Source organism: Oncorhynchus mykiss, chromosome 4 (assembly GCF_013265735.2).
Source record: "Oncorhynchus mykiss isolate Arlee chromosome 4, USDA_OmykA_1.1, whole genome shotgun sequence".
Classification (NCBI taxonomy): Eukaryota; Metazoa; Chordata; class Actinopteri; order Salmoniformes; family Salmonidae; genus Oncorhynchus; species Oncorhynchus mykiss.
The window spans coordinates 15,269,882-15,291,172 of NC_048568.1; the positions used below are offsets into that span (position 1 = coordinate 15,269,882).

At 43.7% G+C, this 21,291-nt stretch overlaps 1 protein-coding gene across 18 annotated transcripts in view; it reads right to left on the reverse strand.

Annotated features, from left to right (window-relative positions):
• The window catches only part of ptprk (protein tyrosine phosphatase receptor type K), a 148,539-nt gene that overhangs the window by 12,239 nt on the left and 115,009 nt on the right, over positions 1–21,291 (reverse strand). For 8 of the 18 annotated variants that reach the window (XM_036975699.1, XM_036975698.1, XM_036975705.1 and 5 more), the window contains exons 9-17: positions 20,359–20,468; positions 19,007–19,208; positions 16,917–17,022; positions 14,672–14,942; positions 14,444–14,480; positions 7,775–7,910; positions 6,621–6,656; positions 2,358–2,387; positions 71–231 (exon numbers count right to left, since the gene is read on the reverse strand). In XM_036975699.1, the coding sequence (XP_036831594.1) occupies positions 71–231; positions 2,358–2,387; positions 6,621–6,656; positions 7,775–7,910; positions 14,444–14,480; positions 14,672–14,942; positions 16,917–17,022; positions 19,007–19,208; positions 20,359–20,468 (1,089 nt within the window). The remainder of the gene's footprint in view (positions 1–70; positions 232–2,357; positions 2,388–6,620; positions 6,657–7,774; positions 7,911–14,443; positions 14,481–14,671; positions 14,943–16,916; positions 17,023–19,006; positions 19,209–20,358; positions 20,469–21,291) is intronic. The other 10 variants (XM_036975706.1, XM_036975710.1, XM_036975712.1 and 7 more) reach the window with 3 other exon arrangements.

Below are 21,291 nucleotides of genomic sequence, written 5' to 3' on the forward strand. Positions count from 1 at the left end.
TCTCACATGTACCATGTATCTGTGGAGGGTGGTGTTCCCCAGGGAACTGTCTTAGGACCATTATGCTTACATCTGTTGCTGAAGTTGTGGGAGTCCATAAAGGTGACGGCCATGGGATCCTCAGCATGGAGCGTGCTCTGATCAGCATAACTGCGGTCCATGGCGTTCACCATGTGGGTCATCTCCTGCCGAGTGTTCCCGATGGCGTCTTTGCGCTTCTTGGCCAGTTTCCTGAAGGATCGGACGAGCAGGTTAAAATATCACAAAAACACATTGCCATCGATTATTCATACACAACAGGAAAGACTAAAGGGACAGAGATGAAAGAGAAAAGCTCATCTCCATGACAACAGACCATTGGTTTGGCTTCCACATACGGCCTTTAAAAAAAATATTTTTCATCCAATAATAGGTGCAAACCTCACAAATACTCTATTATTACGGTCAAGTATCATTCAGTACACTGTAGGAAACAAATAGGGGAAACCCAAAAGGAATCAAAATCATGCAGGAGTAACTTCTGCTTTGAGGGGGACAGGTAGATGCTTCATGCTAAGGTGAGAGGTTGCTGCATGTCATCCCCAGTCTGGGCTCTGACATACACATTCTGAGAAATGGGGACTCCCTGATTGGTTGATGATCTATTGATCATTTCACCTGGACAGGAGTTGATACAGTTAATACAGTATATTAGCAAGATTAATATGCCAAATCGGTTGATATATGCCAAATCGATTGTGTACGGACTTACTCATTGGCCCCTAACTGAGAAAAGCCGATTGAACGCCTACAAGACTGGGAGGTTTCCATTTTAAGGGCAATTACGAGTTTCACTACGTTTGAATTGTAAAAAGGAGCACTGCGATGAAAACACAGACCCACTCTGTTCTAATCCTAGTTCCTTATTCCACTTTGCGAGCACCCTGAAAAAGGTGTTGCAGTATAAACTGTCCTCTGATTGGAGTTTTCAGATTGCAGTTAGATGAAAGCACTGAGACAGGGTTTTAAGGAGCCACTCTAGTGAAATTGAAGGGAGGACTCTTTGTACTAGAGAAGAGACAGATGGGACAGCAGGAGAAAGAGACCAAATACTATAATTTCATACTGTTCTAGTAAAATGACAATTACAGACAGAATATACTAATTTCTGCCCATCATAAATTGGGAGTGAATTGAAAATAGGCAAGCACAGCATGGGGTCAATTATATCAAGAGCCATGAGAAAATTATCCGGCTTCCATTTTGAGCCTTTTAATTACCTTTGATAGAGGCAAACTGTAGGATACCTCACTTTCCCGTCGGGAAAAACTGATTTAACATTTGAGGTAATTATTGGTAACTTTCTGTTTTTCAATTATTCCAAACTTAACAGGATATAATTGTCAAAATGTCTCCCAGCGCTAACAAATTTGGTGTCCTAAAATCGCTTGAAGGGACTATCCGAAGCCAGCAAAAAGATGTTCTCTGTGAAAATCTCTTTCATTTTCATGGAGAGAAAAAAAAAATCATTAATAAAAACATAATTTTTTTTAATCCTGTGTCGGGGGGAATCATCTCTGAAATGCTGAAAAGGCTCATTCACCTGAATTCACTTGAGGTTGGGTGTCACTTCTTGGCGTGAAATGAAAAATGATTGTGAGAAATACAAAAATGAGAGGAGTTGGAAGGTAAATGCAAGGCCTGTGTAGCTTAAACACACTCTCACAGAGGTGAGGATAAAATGGCAAGCATGTCGAATGGTAGACCATGTGAGTGCATTGGGCAGATCAGGACGACAGATCGGGGAGTTTCTCGCTCTCTCGTTGCAGCCCTTGTGGAAAGCACCGCAGCATGGAGATGGCTGCCTACGGTCTACTGTACAACAGGAGAAGAACCTACACCAACCCAAAGAGGAAACCCTCTGCACCAACAATCAGAGCAACCAATTGGAAAGGGCTTATGACATATAGATGACATTCAACACAAGCAGTGTGCATGTGTAGAGGCACACGGATTACCCCATATATCCTTTCAATGGACAAAGGAGGTCCAGGAGATGAAGAAGATGAATGAAATACATGAGTTATTGACATACAACCACATGCACTCAGATTGAACACAGGACACAGAGTGCAGCATTCTTTTTTCAAATAACACCGCTTTTGGGTCATGACGACTTTGGTTTGGAGAGCGTTTCGAAAGCATGTTGGAGCTGGTCAATGGCAATGGGAATTGGATCTGAGCGATATGCGTTTTCACTTGAAAAAAGGATACTGCATCTTTAAAACACTACATAACTAACCAAGGACATGTGCAGTCATTGTATTTTTGGGGGGTTTGATTGTTTCTGTTTTGTTGTTGCTTGTCTGTTTACTTACAGGTAATATGAGTAAGAATAGTAGCTCCTCCTGGCACGCAAATCAGAGACAGCAGGATAAAGAGATATTGGTGAATGCAAAGTGGGAATCAGTCGGATCAACAAAAGCAGAAAAAAAAAGTACAAAACAACATTTTATCTCTAAGAATTAACTTCCTTGATGTTAGAATTTCATTTTGTACATGCATTCCTTCAAATTGAGCTTCATGCAGTTTTATGTTCCAGTGTAATTGAAGATAGGGTGCAAGAAAATGATTTTCGTTACAAACATGTTAACAGTTCATCTTTTTGGTTCTGGTTGAATTTTGGGTGTAGTCATTATTGTCGTGCATTAAAATACGGTCTCATTCACTTGGACAGTCAGACCGTCTTAAGACTGACTGTTGTTGTTATGGACTCGTCGTTAGATTTAGGCTACAGTGTTACATATGAAAAGGTAATGTCTTGATCACCGTAATGGAGATACACAGCGGGGAAAACAAAAATTGCAGCAAACTAAAGAACAAGCTGCTTGCTACCTGGAAAACAAGCAACGTTCTGGACCACCATTTTAAAGATGCAGTATCTTCTTTAAGTTGATTTCAGTAAGGGAACCCCATTTTCATTATTGTATTAGATCAATGAATTGTGTCTTGCCCATAAGTGTTCATCTCCCCAGCAACTAGTGTTTGTAATGGAATCATCAAATATCAATTCACAACTTCCCTTCACACATAGCATGACCATTCAAGAAATACAACATGAAAACAAAAGCATACAAATCTTGCCACAGCCTTTACGTTTTGGCTCTAACCTTGATTGTTTCTGCGCAAAGCAATTACAAGATTCCAATATCCACTTCATTAACTTCTATTGCTTTGTATATCATTGAGTTCTACTCTACTGGTCACCTGATTTTGGAAGAAAAAAAAAATCAAGCCATTGCAACTAACAAGAGGAAGAGAGATTCAGACATACAGGCTCACTGGGTGTGAGAAAAAGACACCTTTCTTATATCTGATGGACTGAGAGGATGTCAGCACCAACCATCAACTACACTGAACAAAAATATAAACGCATCAAGCAACAATTTCAAATATTTGACTGAGTTAGTTCATGTAAAGAAATCAGCCAATTGATTGAAATTAACTTGGCCCTAATCTATGATTTTGTATCTGTTGGTCACACATACCTTTATTTGATTTTTTTTTTAAGTAGGGAGGTAGATCAGAAAACCAGTCAGTATCTGGTGACCACAATTTGCCTCATGCAGCGTGACACATCACCTTCGTATAGAGTTGATCATGCTGTTGATTGTGGCCTGTGGAATATTGCCCCATTCTTCAATCGCTGTTCGAAGTTGCTGGATATTGGCAGGAACTGGAACAACGCTGTCGCACACGTCGATTCGGAGCATCCCAAACATGCTCGATGGGTGACATATCTGGTGAGTATGCAGGCCATGGAAAAACTGGGACATTTTCAACTTCCAGGAATTGTGTTCAGATCCTTGCAACATGGGGCCATGCATTTTCATGCTGAAGGCACTGTGTTCCCAACATTGACGTCAGCAAACGGTTCGCCCACACGACGCCATACATATGGGTCTGCGTTTGTGAGGCCGCTTGGACATACTGACAAATTCTCTAAAACAACGTTGGAGGCGGCTTCTGGAACCAGCTCTGGTGGACATTTCTGCAGTCAGTATGCCAATTGCACGCTCCTTCAAAACTTGCAACGTCTGTGTAATTGTGTTGTGACAAAACTGCACATTTTATTAGTGGCCTTTTGTCCCCAGCACAAGGTGCACCTGTGTAATGATCATGCTGTTTAATCAGCTTCTTGATATGCCGCACCTGTCAGGTGGATGGATTATCTTGGCAAAGGAGGGATGTAAACAAATTTGTGCACACAATTTGAGAGAAATAAGCTATTTGTGCGTATGGAAACCTTCTGGAATTCATCTCATGAAACAAACACTTTACATGTTGCTTTTTATTTTTGCTCAGTGTACATTCAAGACATCCACAACAGGTTAAGCTAACTAGTTCCAAAACAAATGCATTTCTCTCTTTATATGGATTTTCACAGGAGTTCTTTACTTTGGGGACAAAGGGACATTAGTCATACTTCAGAATTCAATTACCATCAGTACTTTTAATCCATTCCAATGGGATTAGGAGCTTATGGCTCATTAGCACTCAATGTACCCCCGTTGCTCTTAACACCAGTCCTTTAAGGCTGAAATTACAAACCAGGAAGCCGTCCAAAAACTGAAAAGCAGGCGCTGCAATTAATGCCAATGACTTATATGAAAACTATTCAATGAAATGAACCCCTTCCCATCGCTCTGAAAAAGATTCTAAACCACAGGGAATAGATTAGCTAGATCTATTACAAAACATTGAACTACTATGCAACCACAACAAAAGTACACCAACATCAAACCAACACAATCCAATTGTTTGTAATACAGAACAAAGACGTGTGTATATGCCAGACTTACTGTAGCATAATTCAAAAGTCACTCTTGACCCAGAAGAGCAATGACGAAGTCACTTTCTTTTAATATCAAAGAAAAGGAAATGTTATTGTCACTCAACCCACGTCTGTCACTCACGACCAAGGAGGGGGAAAAAAAAGACACTGGTCGTGACCTTCTCTTATCTCCACAAAGTAAGCCTGGACCAGCTTCACTAAATCTTAAACACCCAGTGAAGAAAATGGAGGAGAAAAAGAGTGAGGGGAGAAGGAAGGGAAAGGGGGGAATAAATAATGAAGCTAAAGGAACGACCTGTGGTGCAGGAGGGTGTGGCAGAATGAGATTTCTCTGAAGTTGAAAGGTTATAGAGGGGGGTGGCAGGGGAAATTAGGAGGGAGACAGCTGTAAATGAGCATAGGTCGTTAGGAACGAGGCCCTAATTGGCAGAACATCTAGAGAGACGCAGAGGCTGCTCTGCCAATTACGATTCATTTGGAAGGCTCACTCATCAGTAGTCACAGGCACTGCTTGACTGTCCAACACTTTAAACAAAGATACACTGTACACTCAGTGTTCAAAACATTATGAACACCTGCTCGTTCCATGACAGACTGAACAGGTGAATCCAGTTGAAAGCTATGGTCCCTTATTGATTGTCACCTGTTAAATCCACGTCAAATCAGTGTAGATGAAGGGGAGGAGACAGGTTAAATAAGGATTTTTAAGCCTTGAGACAATTGAGACATGGATTGTGTATGTGTGCCAATTTAAGTGCCTTTGAACGGGGTATGGTAGTTGGTGCCAGGTGCACAGATTTGTGTCTAGAACTGCAAAGCTGCTGGGTTTTTCACGCTCAACAGTTTCCCGTGTGTATCAAGAATGGTCCACCACCCAAAGGACATTGAGCCAACTTGACACAACTGTTGGAAGCATTGGAGTCAACATGGGCCAGCATCCCTGTGGCACGCGTTCGACACCTTGTAGAGTCCATCGAACAGCCTCAATTCGTTGGGGTGAGGGGAAAATCGGGGGGCAAAACATGTTCTTAATGTTTTGTACACTCAGTGTATCAACCTCATTTGCTTTCTCCAGTACCCTCTGGATTATCGGCACTAAAATCATTCCAGTTCATTGTGATGTTCATGTGTTTGTTAAACTGGATGATTAGATACTGTGTCGGTCAACCTGGAAAAAAACACGAGTTGAAAAATCATTCATCAACCACCCAGGAACTATACGGGTGTCATCCTCTGTGTTAATTATGTGAGATATCAATATGTATACTCTTACATGGCAATTGACTTCTAAGAGGAGAGTGGGAAAAACTGTCCTTCTGTTAAATGTCCACATGATGGTGCCATATGTCATGGAAAAAGAGAGAAAGAGAGAGACAGGGTGTGCAGGGTAACAGCACCTCTGCGCATATCGTTCCTGCTAAACCTGTTCAGCATGTAGAGATGTGCTCCGACTTGGGAATCGGCGCGTGTAATCGATATTTTCCCTTTTAAAACAATCTCAATTTCTTTGGAGAATAATAGAACATGTGGGCTTTCCAAAAGCATTCATCACAGGTGCTGGGGACAGTTCAGTTTGCCAGTGTTCATTACAAAACCTTTTCTGGAAAAACTGAACGAAATCAATAGGATGTTCACAAAGTAATTACAGCACAACATCGTTTACTCTCTCAAGGCCCCAGATCCTTCCTGATCTCTGCAACCTGCCTCCTCCAACATGACCCCAACTGTGTGTGTGTGCGTGTGTGTATGTGTGTACATATATGTATCAACAAATAAAAACACACACCTGACTGACCAATTCTTCGTAGTAAAGCCTCCATGACTAAAAAGAAAAGTAGCATTTAGACAACAACAGAAGTTTTGGCTTGTATATCAGCCCATGACCTTTCAAAATACGGTCTATTCCTCCATAACTTGTCTAAGTAGGAAAATACTAACACAAAAGTATAGTAAAAGCATGTTGAGTTTGGACTTAAATCAATTCCACTAACAGTCAATACTAGATTGCACAGGAGTTCATATAGGCTCAACCCACTCTCTGCATCAGTGGCTGTCTATTGGTGATGACTGGGGGCTGTTAGTTTGCCAATTAATGACATTAACACAGTTAGATGGTCAACATAGTCAAACACCACAGAATAAAGGCCAGGAAATGTAAATAAATCTAGTGTGATAACCATGCAATAAACAGTGTTCTGAATTAGTTGAATGAAGCAGCGCCAGAATTACTGAGTGGGATGAGGAGGTAAAGCAGGTGACAAAATGATTGACCTTGAGGCTAGTAGAAACTGAGCACAGCTCAATATCGTTGTTACAGTATGCATCCTGAATGCAACCCTCAACAAAAAGCTGTCCACCTTATTGTAAATGACAGCAAAAAAGCAGAAACCCTTGAACAACCTGCAGTGGAGTGCTAACGACCCACAGTAAATCACATCTGAATACTACCTCTTCATTGCAAGTGTTGTCTGTTCGCATTGTACACCACTGGTATGCACTTGTGTGAGTACACATCCACTTCAAAACTCATGGCTTTTCAGACCAGCCACTTCAGATATAAAATCTCAGAAGATGTTAAGAGAACCTGGGGAAATCTATATGCTCATAAATTCACTGTGCTGCTCTGAGCCTTATGGGTCCTCGTCTAAATCAGCTGCATGTACAGTACTCTGCCTGCTACCCCTTGAAACTCAATCCAACTCTCTACCAAACCCTGGTAAAACAGTATTACACCTAGTCTTGGCACTACAAAAACAATAACATACAATACTGTACGTGTCTTCCCCCCCTCTCGTCCCTCCTAGTGTACTGTAGGCTTACTGATAGTCATGACCCAGCCTCACGGTTATGCTGATGGCATGGGATGGAGTAGAGGATGAGCTCATGGTGTCGCATAGAGCCAAGTAACACAGCGTTTCCTGTGTACGATGCTCCACTCACCTCTTCTTGACCAGAAGGATGGCTACCAGCACCAGCAGGATGAACACCAGCACCCCAGCACTGATGCCAGCGATCTTCACCACCCTGTCTGTCTGCTTAGCCGGGTCCGGGATCACCTCTGGTTCCTCTGTAGCTCCTATGTAACAGGAGAAACAAAGAGAAATGAACAACAAACAACAAAAAAAAAAGGGAGATTGTTGTAGTTTTGACCAGGAAACACACGACTTGAAACGGCGTAGTGAGTCTCTCCCAGCGGAACCATGCTTTCTACGACCACTTTAGTTGACCAGATGGTGGTCCACTCCGCGCCACACACATTCTGTTCCATCACGCGTGAAGGCATACACTTCAAGATTTACTGTGGACGTCTTCCAGATTGAGCCACGTCACAGCAATGATTAGAGCACAAACACATTCAAAGAGACATCTGAAGACACAGCTACTCGTATTTCAATTCACCGATATTCCAATTACTGTATAATATCTATGTGCACTGGTTCTACACACACTGATATCATGATTAGGTTGGGTTTTCTACTAAATGCCATCAGAATTGAATTTCTAATTATGTTCCATACCCCCTATGGTCCCACGAGATTTTCCAAGCGCAAATTCATCTGCGGTCTTTCAATACTTTCGAAATCTTCAGAGCCATTAACTTCTGTAAAGCATTGGGTGTGGATCCTCATTATAAAACAAAGAAACAACTATTATATCAACTATTATATCTCAGTACCCAACGGGTTATTTGCTAAACAAATGACAAAATAGGGACATACGCAAATACTGTCGAATGTGAACAGCAAACTCTTTTTTTTATTTTTTTTTTACGATGTACCAAACAATAAAAAGTGAAAACAATCTAAATATCTACACTGATACGGTTCCCTCTTTGATATATTGTAATATTTTGCTATTGATAAATACAAATGCAATAATCGTCTTTCTAATGCAAAACACACACAAAAATCAAAGCCTAATACTTCCCTCTACTTCTCTGGTCTCCCAGTACTTAGTAAAATGTGTTTCCTACAGTAGTGGTACACTGTAATGCTATTGTACAATTTCAACAACATAATTATTCTCTTGCCCCAAGTCCTACATCTCCTATAACCTTCAGGGCAAATATGAGGTACAAAGGATATTTATCTCCCGACGCAACACTGAACCTAGTACATTCATTCATACAATAACATAGCCCTTTTATGTCAACAGCTGAAAGATAACCAACCGTTTCCTATCAGCGAAAGGAATGACAAATGCGACAGCTCCCATCTTATACCCATCCTCAGATTCAAACGGAAGGTGTTTACGGAGAATGATACAATGGGCCGACTGGCACAGACCTGAAAACATGGGCAAAGGCCAGCTTCAACCAGCACTCAAGCCATTATTCCTCGGGATCAATTCATTGGCCTAGTTTCTGCCATGGGAGAGAAGACCAACACGCTGGCATCTGTGTCACTAGAGGGGCCACTCTTGTGTATTTCACTAACTCACCACCCTGAGGCAAGAGGACAACTAAAATCTTCCAAAGACAGACTACACCCCCCCCCCCCCCCCCCGCCTCCTCCTTTAGAAAGCTTTCAGGAGCACAGCAGGTTTTAAATAAGTGCTGATTTCTATGACCCTCAAATCCTTTTTTTATATCAAGGAAGGGAAATCAATGGTCAGTGTATTTCAGAGAGCAGGTTGTCATAATCATAGATATTTAGATATTTTCACTGAAAATTGTACGTAGAACATCATCTGTGATCGGAGAGATCGCTAACAAGTTGTGGATGGATGACACTACCCTAGAGATCATGTCCAACAGCCACTAAAACACATCTAGGAACAGAAAGCTGGATGTATGTAGCAGGAAGGAAGTGGTCTCTGGGGCTAAAACTAATCTCTGTCAGTGTAGGGGGTGCTTTAGGGGCATACCCTTTGGGACTGCCTGTTGTACTTGACAGTGGGCCCCCTACCTCACACACCCCTCCCCATGTGCCTCTGCAAATCTCTCCCTTTTTCTATCAGGTTGGAGGGAAACGGAACGTCTACAGAAAGTGTCCCAGCGGAGCAGGACAAACTGTCCTTGTCTCTCACGTTGTCACCCACTGGCCATGCCGCCGGCTTTAACACTTCAAACACTCCTACAGCTCCCCTCTCTCTGTTTGACAGCTCTTTCACCCTCACTTTAGCCATGCTATCGTACCCAGGAAAATTACTGTACAGAAACAATTTTCTGGTATTTAAGTCCGGTTCAAACGCATTTAGAAATCAAATCTGCTAAATTAACTGAAGCAGAATAGTTTGGTTCTGCTGGGAGTATTCCTAAACTTAGCCACACGGTGATAAACAAGGCTGGACATTACTAGGATAGAACTGTGAGTTGTTCTGTCAAAGGTTGCTTATCATTCATTGCGGCAAATATTATGGAACAAAGGAATGGAAGAGTCAGTCACAGAAAAATGTCACCTTTTCACCAGTTGTTTTCGTCTTCCATATGGTAAAACAGCAGCCATCTAGCAGCCATCAACAGCCATCATGCCTCAAGAATACTTACGTTTCTGTTCGAGCTTATGAGATACGTTCATGAAAAAAAAGTACAGGAGGAAATTCAAATGGAATTGGATTACAACTATTTTGCAGATAAAATTCCCGGTTTAAAATGAAAATCAATTTTCATTCCTGACGGTGGGCTACATGGCAGAGCCCTTATCAAATTCTATCTGGATTCGTTTGACAACCTTCAGGCCAATGCGCTTCGGAGACATTTGTACACGGAAAACAATTAATGACAACAGTTATTTTTGTATTTTTTTTAAAGTTAAAAAACAAAGCTTTCATATCCAATTAAGTTAGGGCAATTAAGGTGGTTCTCAATTCAGAGAATGAGAGCACTTCTAGCATTTAATCTATCACAAATGGAAAGCGTGAGTGATTGAGTGTGACAGGCACAAGTGGCCAAAGCCTACACATACTCCAAGTGGATACTGCATGGACACACACATAGCTACTTGAAATTCTGAGCAGGACACAGTTCTGGGAAACGGATCGTTTATTGTTCAGACTAAACAACATTGTTAAGGGAGGATGTAACACTTACATTTGTTGTATCTTACTCTCCTATAGGCTTATTTCGTTATTATGACTGGATTCATAAATCAATAAACTACGTCTGGTATTCTCCTTTTGCAGTCATGAAACCACCCACCCCTAATTGAAGTGACACTGACGACACGGGCACACATAATTGTGACACTAATAAAAATCATCCACAGTTCAGTCACTTCATAAGAGTGTGTTGATGTGGCCAATGGATTCTCTCTACCAAAGCCATGATGAAAGATGCTACACTATTTTTTCCCCCCCTGTCCGATCTTTGAAATGAACAACAAGTCCAACCCCTGTTGTGTCAATGCATAGACAGCTGTTTACGGATTATAGATACAGCGCTTTCCACGTCTGATAATCTAATAGCATTTGTGGGCTGATTTCTAAGCTTGGCCTTATAAATACACAGCACTTACTATATAAATCTGCATCTTAACTGATTAATAAGAACTGCATTACGGGGATACTCGTCCGAATCAAGGAGAAAAACACACAAACACTCAAACACATAAATATGAGTCCAATTGATAAGCATAGAGATAAAGCTGAATGAATCTACGTTAATAATACACCACTGTGGGCGACAACATAATCACTGACGATGAGTTCCATGTTGGAACTTATCCTATTCTATCCGTGACGTAATGTAAGGCGAAGCAAGCTTGTCATTCCTAGCAAGAACGGCGTCAGTGATGTCAACCTTCGCTGAGAGCTGATGCAGCTACACTGATGAGTTTTAGCTGCCACCTTAGGCCGATATCAGGGATCAGATGTTTTGATCAGGAATATGTTTTGCCTGTAGCAATATCATCATATAGCTCTCTACTGAAGGACATTCGGGTTTTACTAGTTTCATACCTCCTAGTTTTCATACCTCCTAATGGAATTAAAGTTGCTGCTGGGGTACATTCATCTGTTTTTACACTCGAGTCATTTAGCAGATGCTCTTATCCAGACCGACTTACAGTTGGTGCATTCGTGTTAAGATAGCTAGGTGCGCTGTATGCAAGTACCATGGTATTGTAGTGGATGCAAGCTTTGACTGGAAGCCAGTGGAGTGTGCGGAGGAGCGGGATGAAATGAGAGAACTTGGGAAGGTTGAAAACCAGGCGGACTGCTGGATAAGTTGCAGGGGTTTGATGGCACAAGCGGGGAGCCCAGCCAACAGCGAGTTGCAGTAGTCCGGACAGGACAAGTGCCTGATTGGGACCTGCGCAGCTTCCTCTGTGAGGAAGTGTCATACTCTACGGATGCTTTGATGTTTGCAGAGAACGACAGGTTGTTGTCCAGGGTCACGCCAAGGTTCTTTGCACTCTGGGAGGGCAACACTGTGGAGTTGTCAACCGTGATGGAGAGGTCTTTGAGCGGGCAGAAAGAGCAGTTCCGTCTTGTCGAGGTTGCGCTTGAGGTGGTGGGCCGACATCCAAGTTGAGATATCTGCCAGACACACAGACATGCATGTCGCCACCTGGGTGTCAGAAGGGGAGAAGGAGAAAAGTAGTTGAGTGTTATCCGCATAGCAATGATAGAAGAGACCACGTGAGGATATGATAGAGCTGAGTGACTTGGTGTATAGAGAGAAGAGGAGAGGGCCTAGAATCGAGCCCTGGGGGACACTTGGTGTATAGAGAGAAGAGGAGAGGGCCTAGAATCGAGCCCTGGAGGACACCAGTAGTGAGAGTATGTGGTGCAGACACAAATCCTCTCCACGTCCCTGGTAGGAGCGGCCTGCCAGGTAGGATACAATCCAAGAGTGTGAATAGCTTGCGACGCCCAGCCCTGAGAGGGTGGAGAGGAGGATCTGATGGTTCACGGTGTTGAAGGCAGAGGATAGATCTAAGAGGATGAGAACAGAGGAGAGAGAGTAGCTTTGGTGGTGTGGAGAGCCTCCGTGACACAGAGAGCAGTCTTGGTTGAGTGACCCGTCTTGAAGCCTGACTGGTAAGGGTCAAGAAGATAATTCTGAGAAAGATAGCGAGAAAGTTGATCAGAGACAGCACGCTCAAGTGTTTTGGAAAGAATAGCAAGAAGGGATACAGGTCTATAGTTTTTGATGTCAGATGAGTCGAGTTCTGGTTTCTTGAGGAGGGGAGCAACTCGGGACATTTTGAAGTCAGAGCAGACACAGCCAGTGTTCAGGGATGAGTTCATGAGGGAAGTGAGGAATGGGAGAAGGTCTCCAGAGATGGTCTGGAGAAGGTAGGAGGGGATGGGTTTGAGCAGGCAGGTTGTCGGGGGGCCAGACCTCACTAGTTGCAGGATGTAATCTGGCGAGAGAGTGGAAATAGAGGTCAAGGCGTAGGGTAGTTCTGTGTGATTGAGACCAGACAATAGGCTGAGTCAATGAGTAGTGGATGTCGTCACCCTTTTTTTCAAAGTGGTTGACAAAGTCATCCGCAGAGAGGGAGGAGTGGGGGGGGGGGGGGGGGGATGGAGGATTAAGGATGCAGGAGACGGTGGAAAATAGTTTCCTAGGGTTAGAGGCAGAAGCTTGAAATTTAGAGTGGTAGAAAGTGGCTTTAGCAGCGGATACAGAGGAAGAGAAGGTAGAGAGGAGGGAAAGGATGTCCTCCGAAAATGTTGTTTTCCTCAATTTTTTTTGCTCAGCTGCCCGCAGCCCTGTTCTGTAAGCTCGCAATGAGTCACTCCGCCATGGAGCAGGAGGGGAGGGCCATGCCGGCCGGGAGGAAAGGCGACCATGCGAGTCATGGGATGCGGAAAGGGAGGAGAGTAGGGTCGAAGAGACAGAATCAGGAGACAGGAGGGAAAAGGATTTAGCAGAAGGGAGAGATGATAGGCTAGAAGAGGAGAGTAGTGGGAGAGAGAGAAGTAGGGTGGAACTCAATTACCTGTCGACTTGATGGGACTATTGCTTCTATGTCGCCTAGCCTAGTGCCTTTTGAATGCGATGCTGAAGCTAAACTGACTGGCCCTTTAATTGTAGTAAGAGACATAGTCATAAGTACTTGAAATACTTGGCCAGTTAAATCCAATGCACTTGCAAAAATGCATATTCAGCATAAATGTTGTCCATAATCTATAATGCAGATCATTTCAATAGTGCAAGAGGACAGAGTCCATAAATCGGCAACCTATTTCCCTTTGATTTACATCACGGATGAGCTGGCACTGTATGAATTGTAACAATTGAATGACCACTCCCTCTTAATCACCAAAAACCAACAGCATGGCTTTATTATGAAAACCAGTGAGCTTTCTCTCTCTCTATCTGTGAAATCCAAAGGGTTGGCACTGCTAGCCCCCTGTTCCCACAGAAACAAGCTGTTCACCAGAGAAGGTGCTTTACAAGCGCGAATGTTACAAATAAATAAGCTTTCCTTAATTCTGCTTCAATCCAGATCCTCGCTGCACGACAATTCTCTTGGAAGAGTGACAGAAAATAAAGTGGCACACACATTATTACGTAACAGTTCTTCGTCGGAGCACGAGAGAGGGCATTCATTGGCTACTGGGAAAAGTGAAATCCAACTGTACTGTACGGTCAATGCATTAATATTGGGCAAGAAGGACTTTTATTGTTGTACAAATAAGCAAAAATGTAAGTCTTACCTTTCGTTGCAAGTCTCAGACATTGTGTTTTTGTTTCCTGTGGAAAAATATAAAAATACAAATAAAATACAATACAACATAAGGATTTTAATTCATTCAAAAAGGGTGGGGTGGCAAACAATGCTCCTCGATGTAAAACTCAGTTTTAAGACAGACTTAAAACCCCAATAACCCAATGGGGTAACATTAGAGAATCCTATTGGCTGATAGAGCGTGGTGCATATTCACCTTCTCCACGCTGCTGACGGCCTGGAAGTAGATGTTATAGTTCTTCCTGGGAGCGAGCGGAGGGTTCCAGAAGCCGTGGTATGTCTTGTTGTCGCCCACCGTGAACGGAGAAGGCTCCGGAAGGTTCCCAGGCGGGAGTTCTGCCGCAAAGTAATACGGTGAACCGCCACTGGAGGCGTGGAAGGAGACTGGGACCTGGTAGCAGTCCACGGAGCTGGCCTCCCTGCGTGTGCGATGAGGATTCAGCTCCTCCACTACGATCTGATAAGCACTGCAGAGAGGAACAGGACATCACAGGCAATCAGTCCTCACAAAACAGCACAAGCAAACAAAGTCAGCTAGCCAAACAAAAGCAGGCTAATCTTAAAGCAATCTCTCACTTCACGGAGCACAGAGAGGGCATGCCAAATGAGTTGAACTGCTGGAATTAGCCCTGGCTTGGTAACATCGTACACGCTGCAGGCCATGATATCTCTACCTGAGCCCATTTATCTGCACATAGCCTTTAACTAATAACAGTCCATTCTCTCAGACTGGGAGGCTGTAGACTAAAGAGAAAGGGCTCATGAAACTCCGGTGGGAGTAAACAGGTCGTGTCTCTCATTAGTATTACAAAGTCACACTGACGTGCTTCGTCTCTCCCCCTAAGGGTCTTAACGTGGCAAAACACGCACTAACCACAGTGCCAGGGCAACTTATAAACACAGTGCAGAGCGAGGAGAGGAGGAGCGCCCCTCGCACACCCATGGAGCTGTAAACCTAGCAGAACCTCCTTCCTTCCACCCTTGGTAATGACTGCCCGGGGGGCGCATCTCTCTCTCCCCCCCGTCTGCCCTTCCCTCACCATTAGCGCCCAGCGGCATGACAGCCTTCGCCACCTCCCTGACCTTCCATAGCTCCTATTTTAGCTCAAAGCGCCGCAGATCTAAAATGCAAGTGACACTCCATAATGCCGGGCGCAGATGGACACAAAATGTGCCCCCTTCCACCGAAATAGAGTGAGTGCTCTGGCTCGTTTCCTCTTCCTTGTATCGCTTGTCAAACTGTTACAAATTACCTGAGCAGATGGCCTGAAGGCTCATTATAGCTCAATCCCTAATACACACCTTAACCAAACCTCTCTAAATTACCCCTGCACAGAGTTGCTGCGTGATTAGCCAATCAGCTTTCATCAGAGCTTGGCCAGTTTTACGGTGCACAGCCAAAACTGGTCAAATTAAACTATCCTTTTGATAATGCACTCAGGCCACAATCTGTCCAATTCCGAATCACTGTCTATTTTAAAAACACACATCTTTGTTTCATTGGTACTCCAAAATCCTTTAAAGGCCCATGCCTTTACCACGTCATGTAACTATGACATGTAACGCCCTGAAAAATGTCATATTGCATATAATTGTTTTGCATTTCGTAGGATATGTTACGAGTCCATTTCGTACAATGTGTTACGAATTTGTTACGCTTAAGATCCTGGACTATATCTTTAATTGCTACACAGAAATGATTTGATATTGAGATAAAAATGGCTGCATTGGACCTTTAAGCGGGTGAAAACGTGACATAATCCTAGTGGCAGTGTATTTCCCAATCCTAATACCCACCCTCCATTGCATATTTGGTATCTGATTATGCGATTCATCTTTATGATATTTGTAACAATACTCTACACAACGTCTGTATCCCAGACAAAAAACAGCCACATTTAGAGGGGTGTGTGACATATTAGCAACAACTGCCACATCTACTGAGTGAGTGCCTGTGAGGAAGAAATGTGGTCAGCTGGTTTTGTATTCAGGGCTGTTGTCCTTCCCCTCCCCATCTGCGGCCCCTCCAATTTCACAATCGAAGCCCAGGCCTGGCCGCATAATAGCTGATTTACTGAATCTGAGAGCAAAGAGTTATCTTCAAATTCCCTTTATGACAAGTACCTTCAAACTCCATATCCCTGCCGATTGTGATAGGGGAGGGGAAATGAAAAGGCACAGGCCAACAATGGCCAAATCAAATAGAGATCGGCGGGGCCATGGACCTGAATATCTAAATTCCCTGCAGAGTCTCTGCAAACATTACCCAGCACTGCTCTCTCTATTTGTGGGCTGTGCTGCATTAAGGGACAGGGAGGGACCGGGAACAACACGACACAAACGTCCTGACAGAGAGGTCAGGCAAGCGGACGGAGGAGCTTCATTAAAATGATTGGATGGAACCTTTGGACTAGAACAAAGCCAGGCATTAGTTATCTTACCTGATAGGGGCACCTTTGGCCTGAGCTGGCTTCAGTAGGACCGTGATGGTGGTGGCCGTCTCATTCAGAAACGCCTCGGATCCATCATACTCCTCCAGAGTTGGGGCTGGGGGGGGGGGGGGGGGGGGGGGCGGGGGGGGGGACAAGAATTAAATGCAAAATCACAGATGGGGGAAAAATGCAAGAGTGGGGGGTAATCGACGCCAATGGGGTGTACTATGTTGAAGGCTTGGGGAAAGCATGCTCCGCCAAGACACATTATGTTTCATTTTGAACTTGGCTGAACTTGGTTTATTATAGTACTGCAAAGTGCATAGTAAACAGCCCCTCTCCTGCTTGGAACATGTTTTCTAATGCATTTCTGAGAATTGCAACCCAACAGTTTTGCCAAAAAAAGCATGAAATGATGTTTCCTGTGTGATTACAACTAAATTGTGTACATTACATCTCTTAAAGATTGAACTAGGTGTTTAGTGCAAAAAGCACAAGTCCTCTCTTACTTAAGAAAGGCTACTGGCCTTATTTGCCAATATATCAAGAAGCTTTTAGCTTCCATTCACCTGCTTAATTTGATTGCTTTAAATTCTGTCTGTAGTTCGCATTATTATCTAATGAGGTCCTAGGCTGTCACTTCAACAGATTTAAAATACATCCCTGTCTAGTGCATGTTGAGTGCTGCCAAGATTAGAGTTGGGAAAATAGTGTGCTGAAGAAAATGACTCCAACAGGTATGGAGAATCCATATATTCCATTAAGCAACCTAGTCTGACACAGTAACCATTACAGACAGATATCTCAGCGCTGTGCTTAGTATTATGGGAGAAATTGCTCTGAAAATCAAAACCCATAACCCAACCACATTATGCATTAAAATGCACTATTTTCACCCCATTTTGGTTACTTTGCTTCCTAGATGCTACTTGCAGCTGAGGTGCTAACAGACCCTTTTTAACGTAACAACAACAACGATAACAGTTACATTATACATCAATTTAACACAACTACGATAGCTACTTATTATATACAATAAACCATATTTCCTCTGGTAGCACTCCTTATATCCTAGCAGCTGCAACACCACTGCCATTGTATATGTAATCTACCATACTAGGGAGGATCCTCTCGGTCAGGTTTCCCTTGTAAAAGAGGTCTTCTGACCTCAATGGGACTTCCTGGATAAATAAAGGTTAAAGGTCCAATGCAGTTGTCTCAATATTACATCCTTTCCGGGTAACAATTAAGTGTACCTTACGGTGATTGTTTTCAATCCAAATGGTCAAAAATAGACAAAAAGTAGCTTCTTAGCAAAGAGCTATTTTTTAAGCAATAATTTTTCTAGGACTCTCTGAGTGGGGAAGGGAGAACTGACAACTAGCAGTTATTAGCGGGGAGGTTTGGAACTCTCTTATTAGTCTATTAACTTGTTTACCGCCTGGTGTTGTCACCGGGCAGGCCAAAACTCCATCCTACCAAAACAGGCTGAAATTTCAGGGGGTCTTTTCAAACAGCTCTTACACTAAAAGGGCATTATCATAGTATTCACAATTTCACAGTATTATTCCAACCTCATTTGAAAATATATACAGAATGTACAAAACATTAAGAACCATGACATAGACTGATCGGGTGAAAGCTATGGCACCTTATTGATGTCACCACTTCAATCAGTGTAGATAAAGGGGAGGAGACAGGTTAGAGAAGGATTTTTAAGCCTTGAGATAATTGAGACATAGATTGTGTATGTGTGCCATTCAGAGGGTGAACAGGCAAGACAAAAGATTTAAGTGCCATTGAACGGGGTATGGTAGTAGGTGCCAGGTGCACCAGTTTGTGCCAAGAACAGCAAAGCTGCTGGGTTTTTCATGCTCAACTGTTTCTGTATCTGTAACTGTGTGTATCAAGAATGGTCCACCACCAAAAGGACATCCAGTCAACTCGACACAACTGTGGGAAGCATTGGAGTCAACATGGGCCAGCATCCCTGTCGAACGCATTCGACACCTGGCAGAGTCCATGACCCCGACAAATTGAGGCTGTTCTGAGGGGAAAAAGGGCGGGGGGGGGGGGGGGGGGGGGGGGAATAAACGTACCAGAGATGTTGGTGGTGATGTTGAGTGTGGTTGGGGGCCCGAAGCCCTTGACGGTGCTGGCTCGTATGATGAACTGGTAGGTGGTGCCAGGGTGCAGCTGGTTGAAGACGTGGTGAGAAGTGTTCCAGGGCAGAGACACGATCAGAGGAGGCCGCAGTAACGGCACCGAGGGGTCAAAGGACCGAATACCATTGTAGCTGATCTGTCAGGGGAGGGAGAGGTGAGGGAAATATAATATTTACCTAATGAGCTGTCGAAAAAGTGTTCAAGCAAATGGTAATGAGGTTTCTGTTACATTATGCCGTGATGGAAACTTTTTTATTCGTCTTTAAGTAAGCGGAATGCACATACATAGCAAAGTACATAGTCAAGTTTAAAAAAATGAAATTCGTTTTTCAGTGATTTTTCTGCATTGTGTTTACAGCATGCATACAATCTCATAAACCTGGACTAAAATGTGTGATAAAGATTTTGATCATGTGACTTCCCATGTCATTATGTCGTAAGTGTCATGTGACTTCCCATGTCATTATGTAGTAAGTGTCATGTTACATTCCCATGTATTATGTGGGCCAGTGTTCTCATACTCTCACAGCTTGATGACGTTTGAGAATGAGGAAATGTTTCTTCCATACACCCCATTGCACACAAGCTATGAAACACTGTTGTTTTTACCTTAAATAATACAATACAGTTAATTATGGATCAGAACACCTTCTTTTCATGCTGTATCTAAGCAGTACTCAAAAAAGTATTTTTCAACAGTAACATACAATGAGATCCCCTTCGAACCCACTGTCCACTGTTTGAGTTACAGTTTTTGCACCATAGTCCTGTATGAAAAAGGAGCAGGATGTTTCCAGAGGGACAGTAAAGGTTCATAAAACCTGTGAAACATGGTTTAGATATACAAACCACATGTGGATCCTGGACAGACCTGTCTACCCTCACACCTCCACTCCCAATCCCCCCCACTCTCTCACTCCCTTCCCCACCTCTCTCCATACTCCCACCTCTCCCTCCCCTCTCCCCCCTCCTTCCCTCCCTCCCACATGTGGATCCTGGACAGACCTGTCTACCCTCACACCACCCCCAATCCCCCCCACTCTCTCCCTCCCTTCCCCACCTCTCTCCATACTCCCACCTCTCCCTCCCCTCCCTCCCTCCCTCCCTTGCCCACCCCCGTCACTCCCTTCCCCACCTCTCTCCATATCTCTCCTCTCCTCCCCTCTCCTCCCTCGCCCACCCCCGTCACTCCCTTCCCCACCCCCACCTCTCTCCATACCCCTACCTCTCCCGCCCCTGCCCTCCCTCCCTCCCCCCACATCCTTCTGACCATAATGCTTCATTACCTCATACTGGGTGATGATCCCATTGGGCTCCAGTGGTTCCTTCCAGTAGAGGAAGATCCGATCCTCAAACGGTGTGGCTTTCATGGACTGGCTGGGAACGGGGCCAGGCACTGCATTAGGACAGAAGACAGGAGGAGTAGGTCCTAGTGCAATCAAAGGAAGGCCACTGTGCTGTAATGAATTCTATTCTCACAGAGAGAGCCACTCCTGAGCCTCTGCGCCCGTAACAAGACCACTGATTGGATTTACTTACCGTAAAGCAACATGTTGAAAATGGCATAATAATGTAGAGCTCTGTGCTAGCACTGAATGGCAGACACTCGAATCCCTGGTGTTTTTTTTTTTTTATTGAATTTTGATAATGTATTTACACGAGATGAGATCAAGGTGCAATGTCTTTTCAAGAGCATCCTCTCTCTCTGTCTGCATGTTTTATGATCAAATTAGTCTCCTTTAATTTGTAACTTTCACTATTAGAGTACATCCATCAGCAAGAGAAACCAGCATGCCAGACCACTGTGACATGAGTACTGATCAGTGGAAAACTAAATGTATCGACTAGAATCTCCAATCCAAAATGTTAATGTATTGGAACTCTCTACGAAGATACTTCCTAGTGTTTCGTCTAACATTTTAGCAGTACAATAGCTGAGATAGCAGGGCTGTCAATGGGTAACAGTAGTAGCCTAATATTCTGAGGACCTTCGTAATACATCCTGGATTGGTGAACACTACTGACTGACAGCCTCATCACTACTGATGAAACCTGGCAGTCCCATGGGTCTCTATGGCTGCCACAGGACTGGTCTGCCATGGGGCTGTGTCTGCCTGCATGCCTGTCTCCCTGGGCTGTGTTCTAGTCTAGTCAGGCTGGGTCGGGGATGTCCAAAGCCCTCTCCTTCACAGCAGACAGACAGAGAGCAGTAGCGTGAC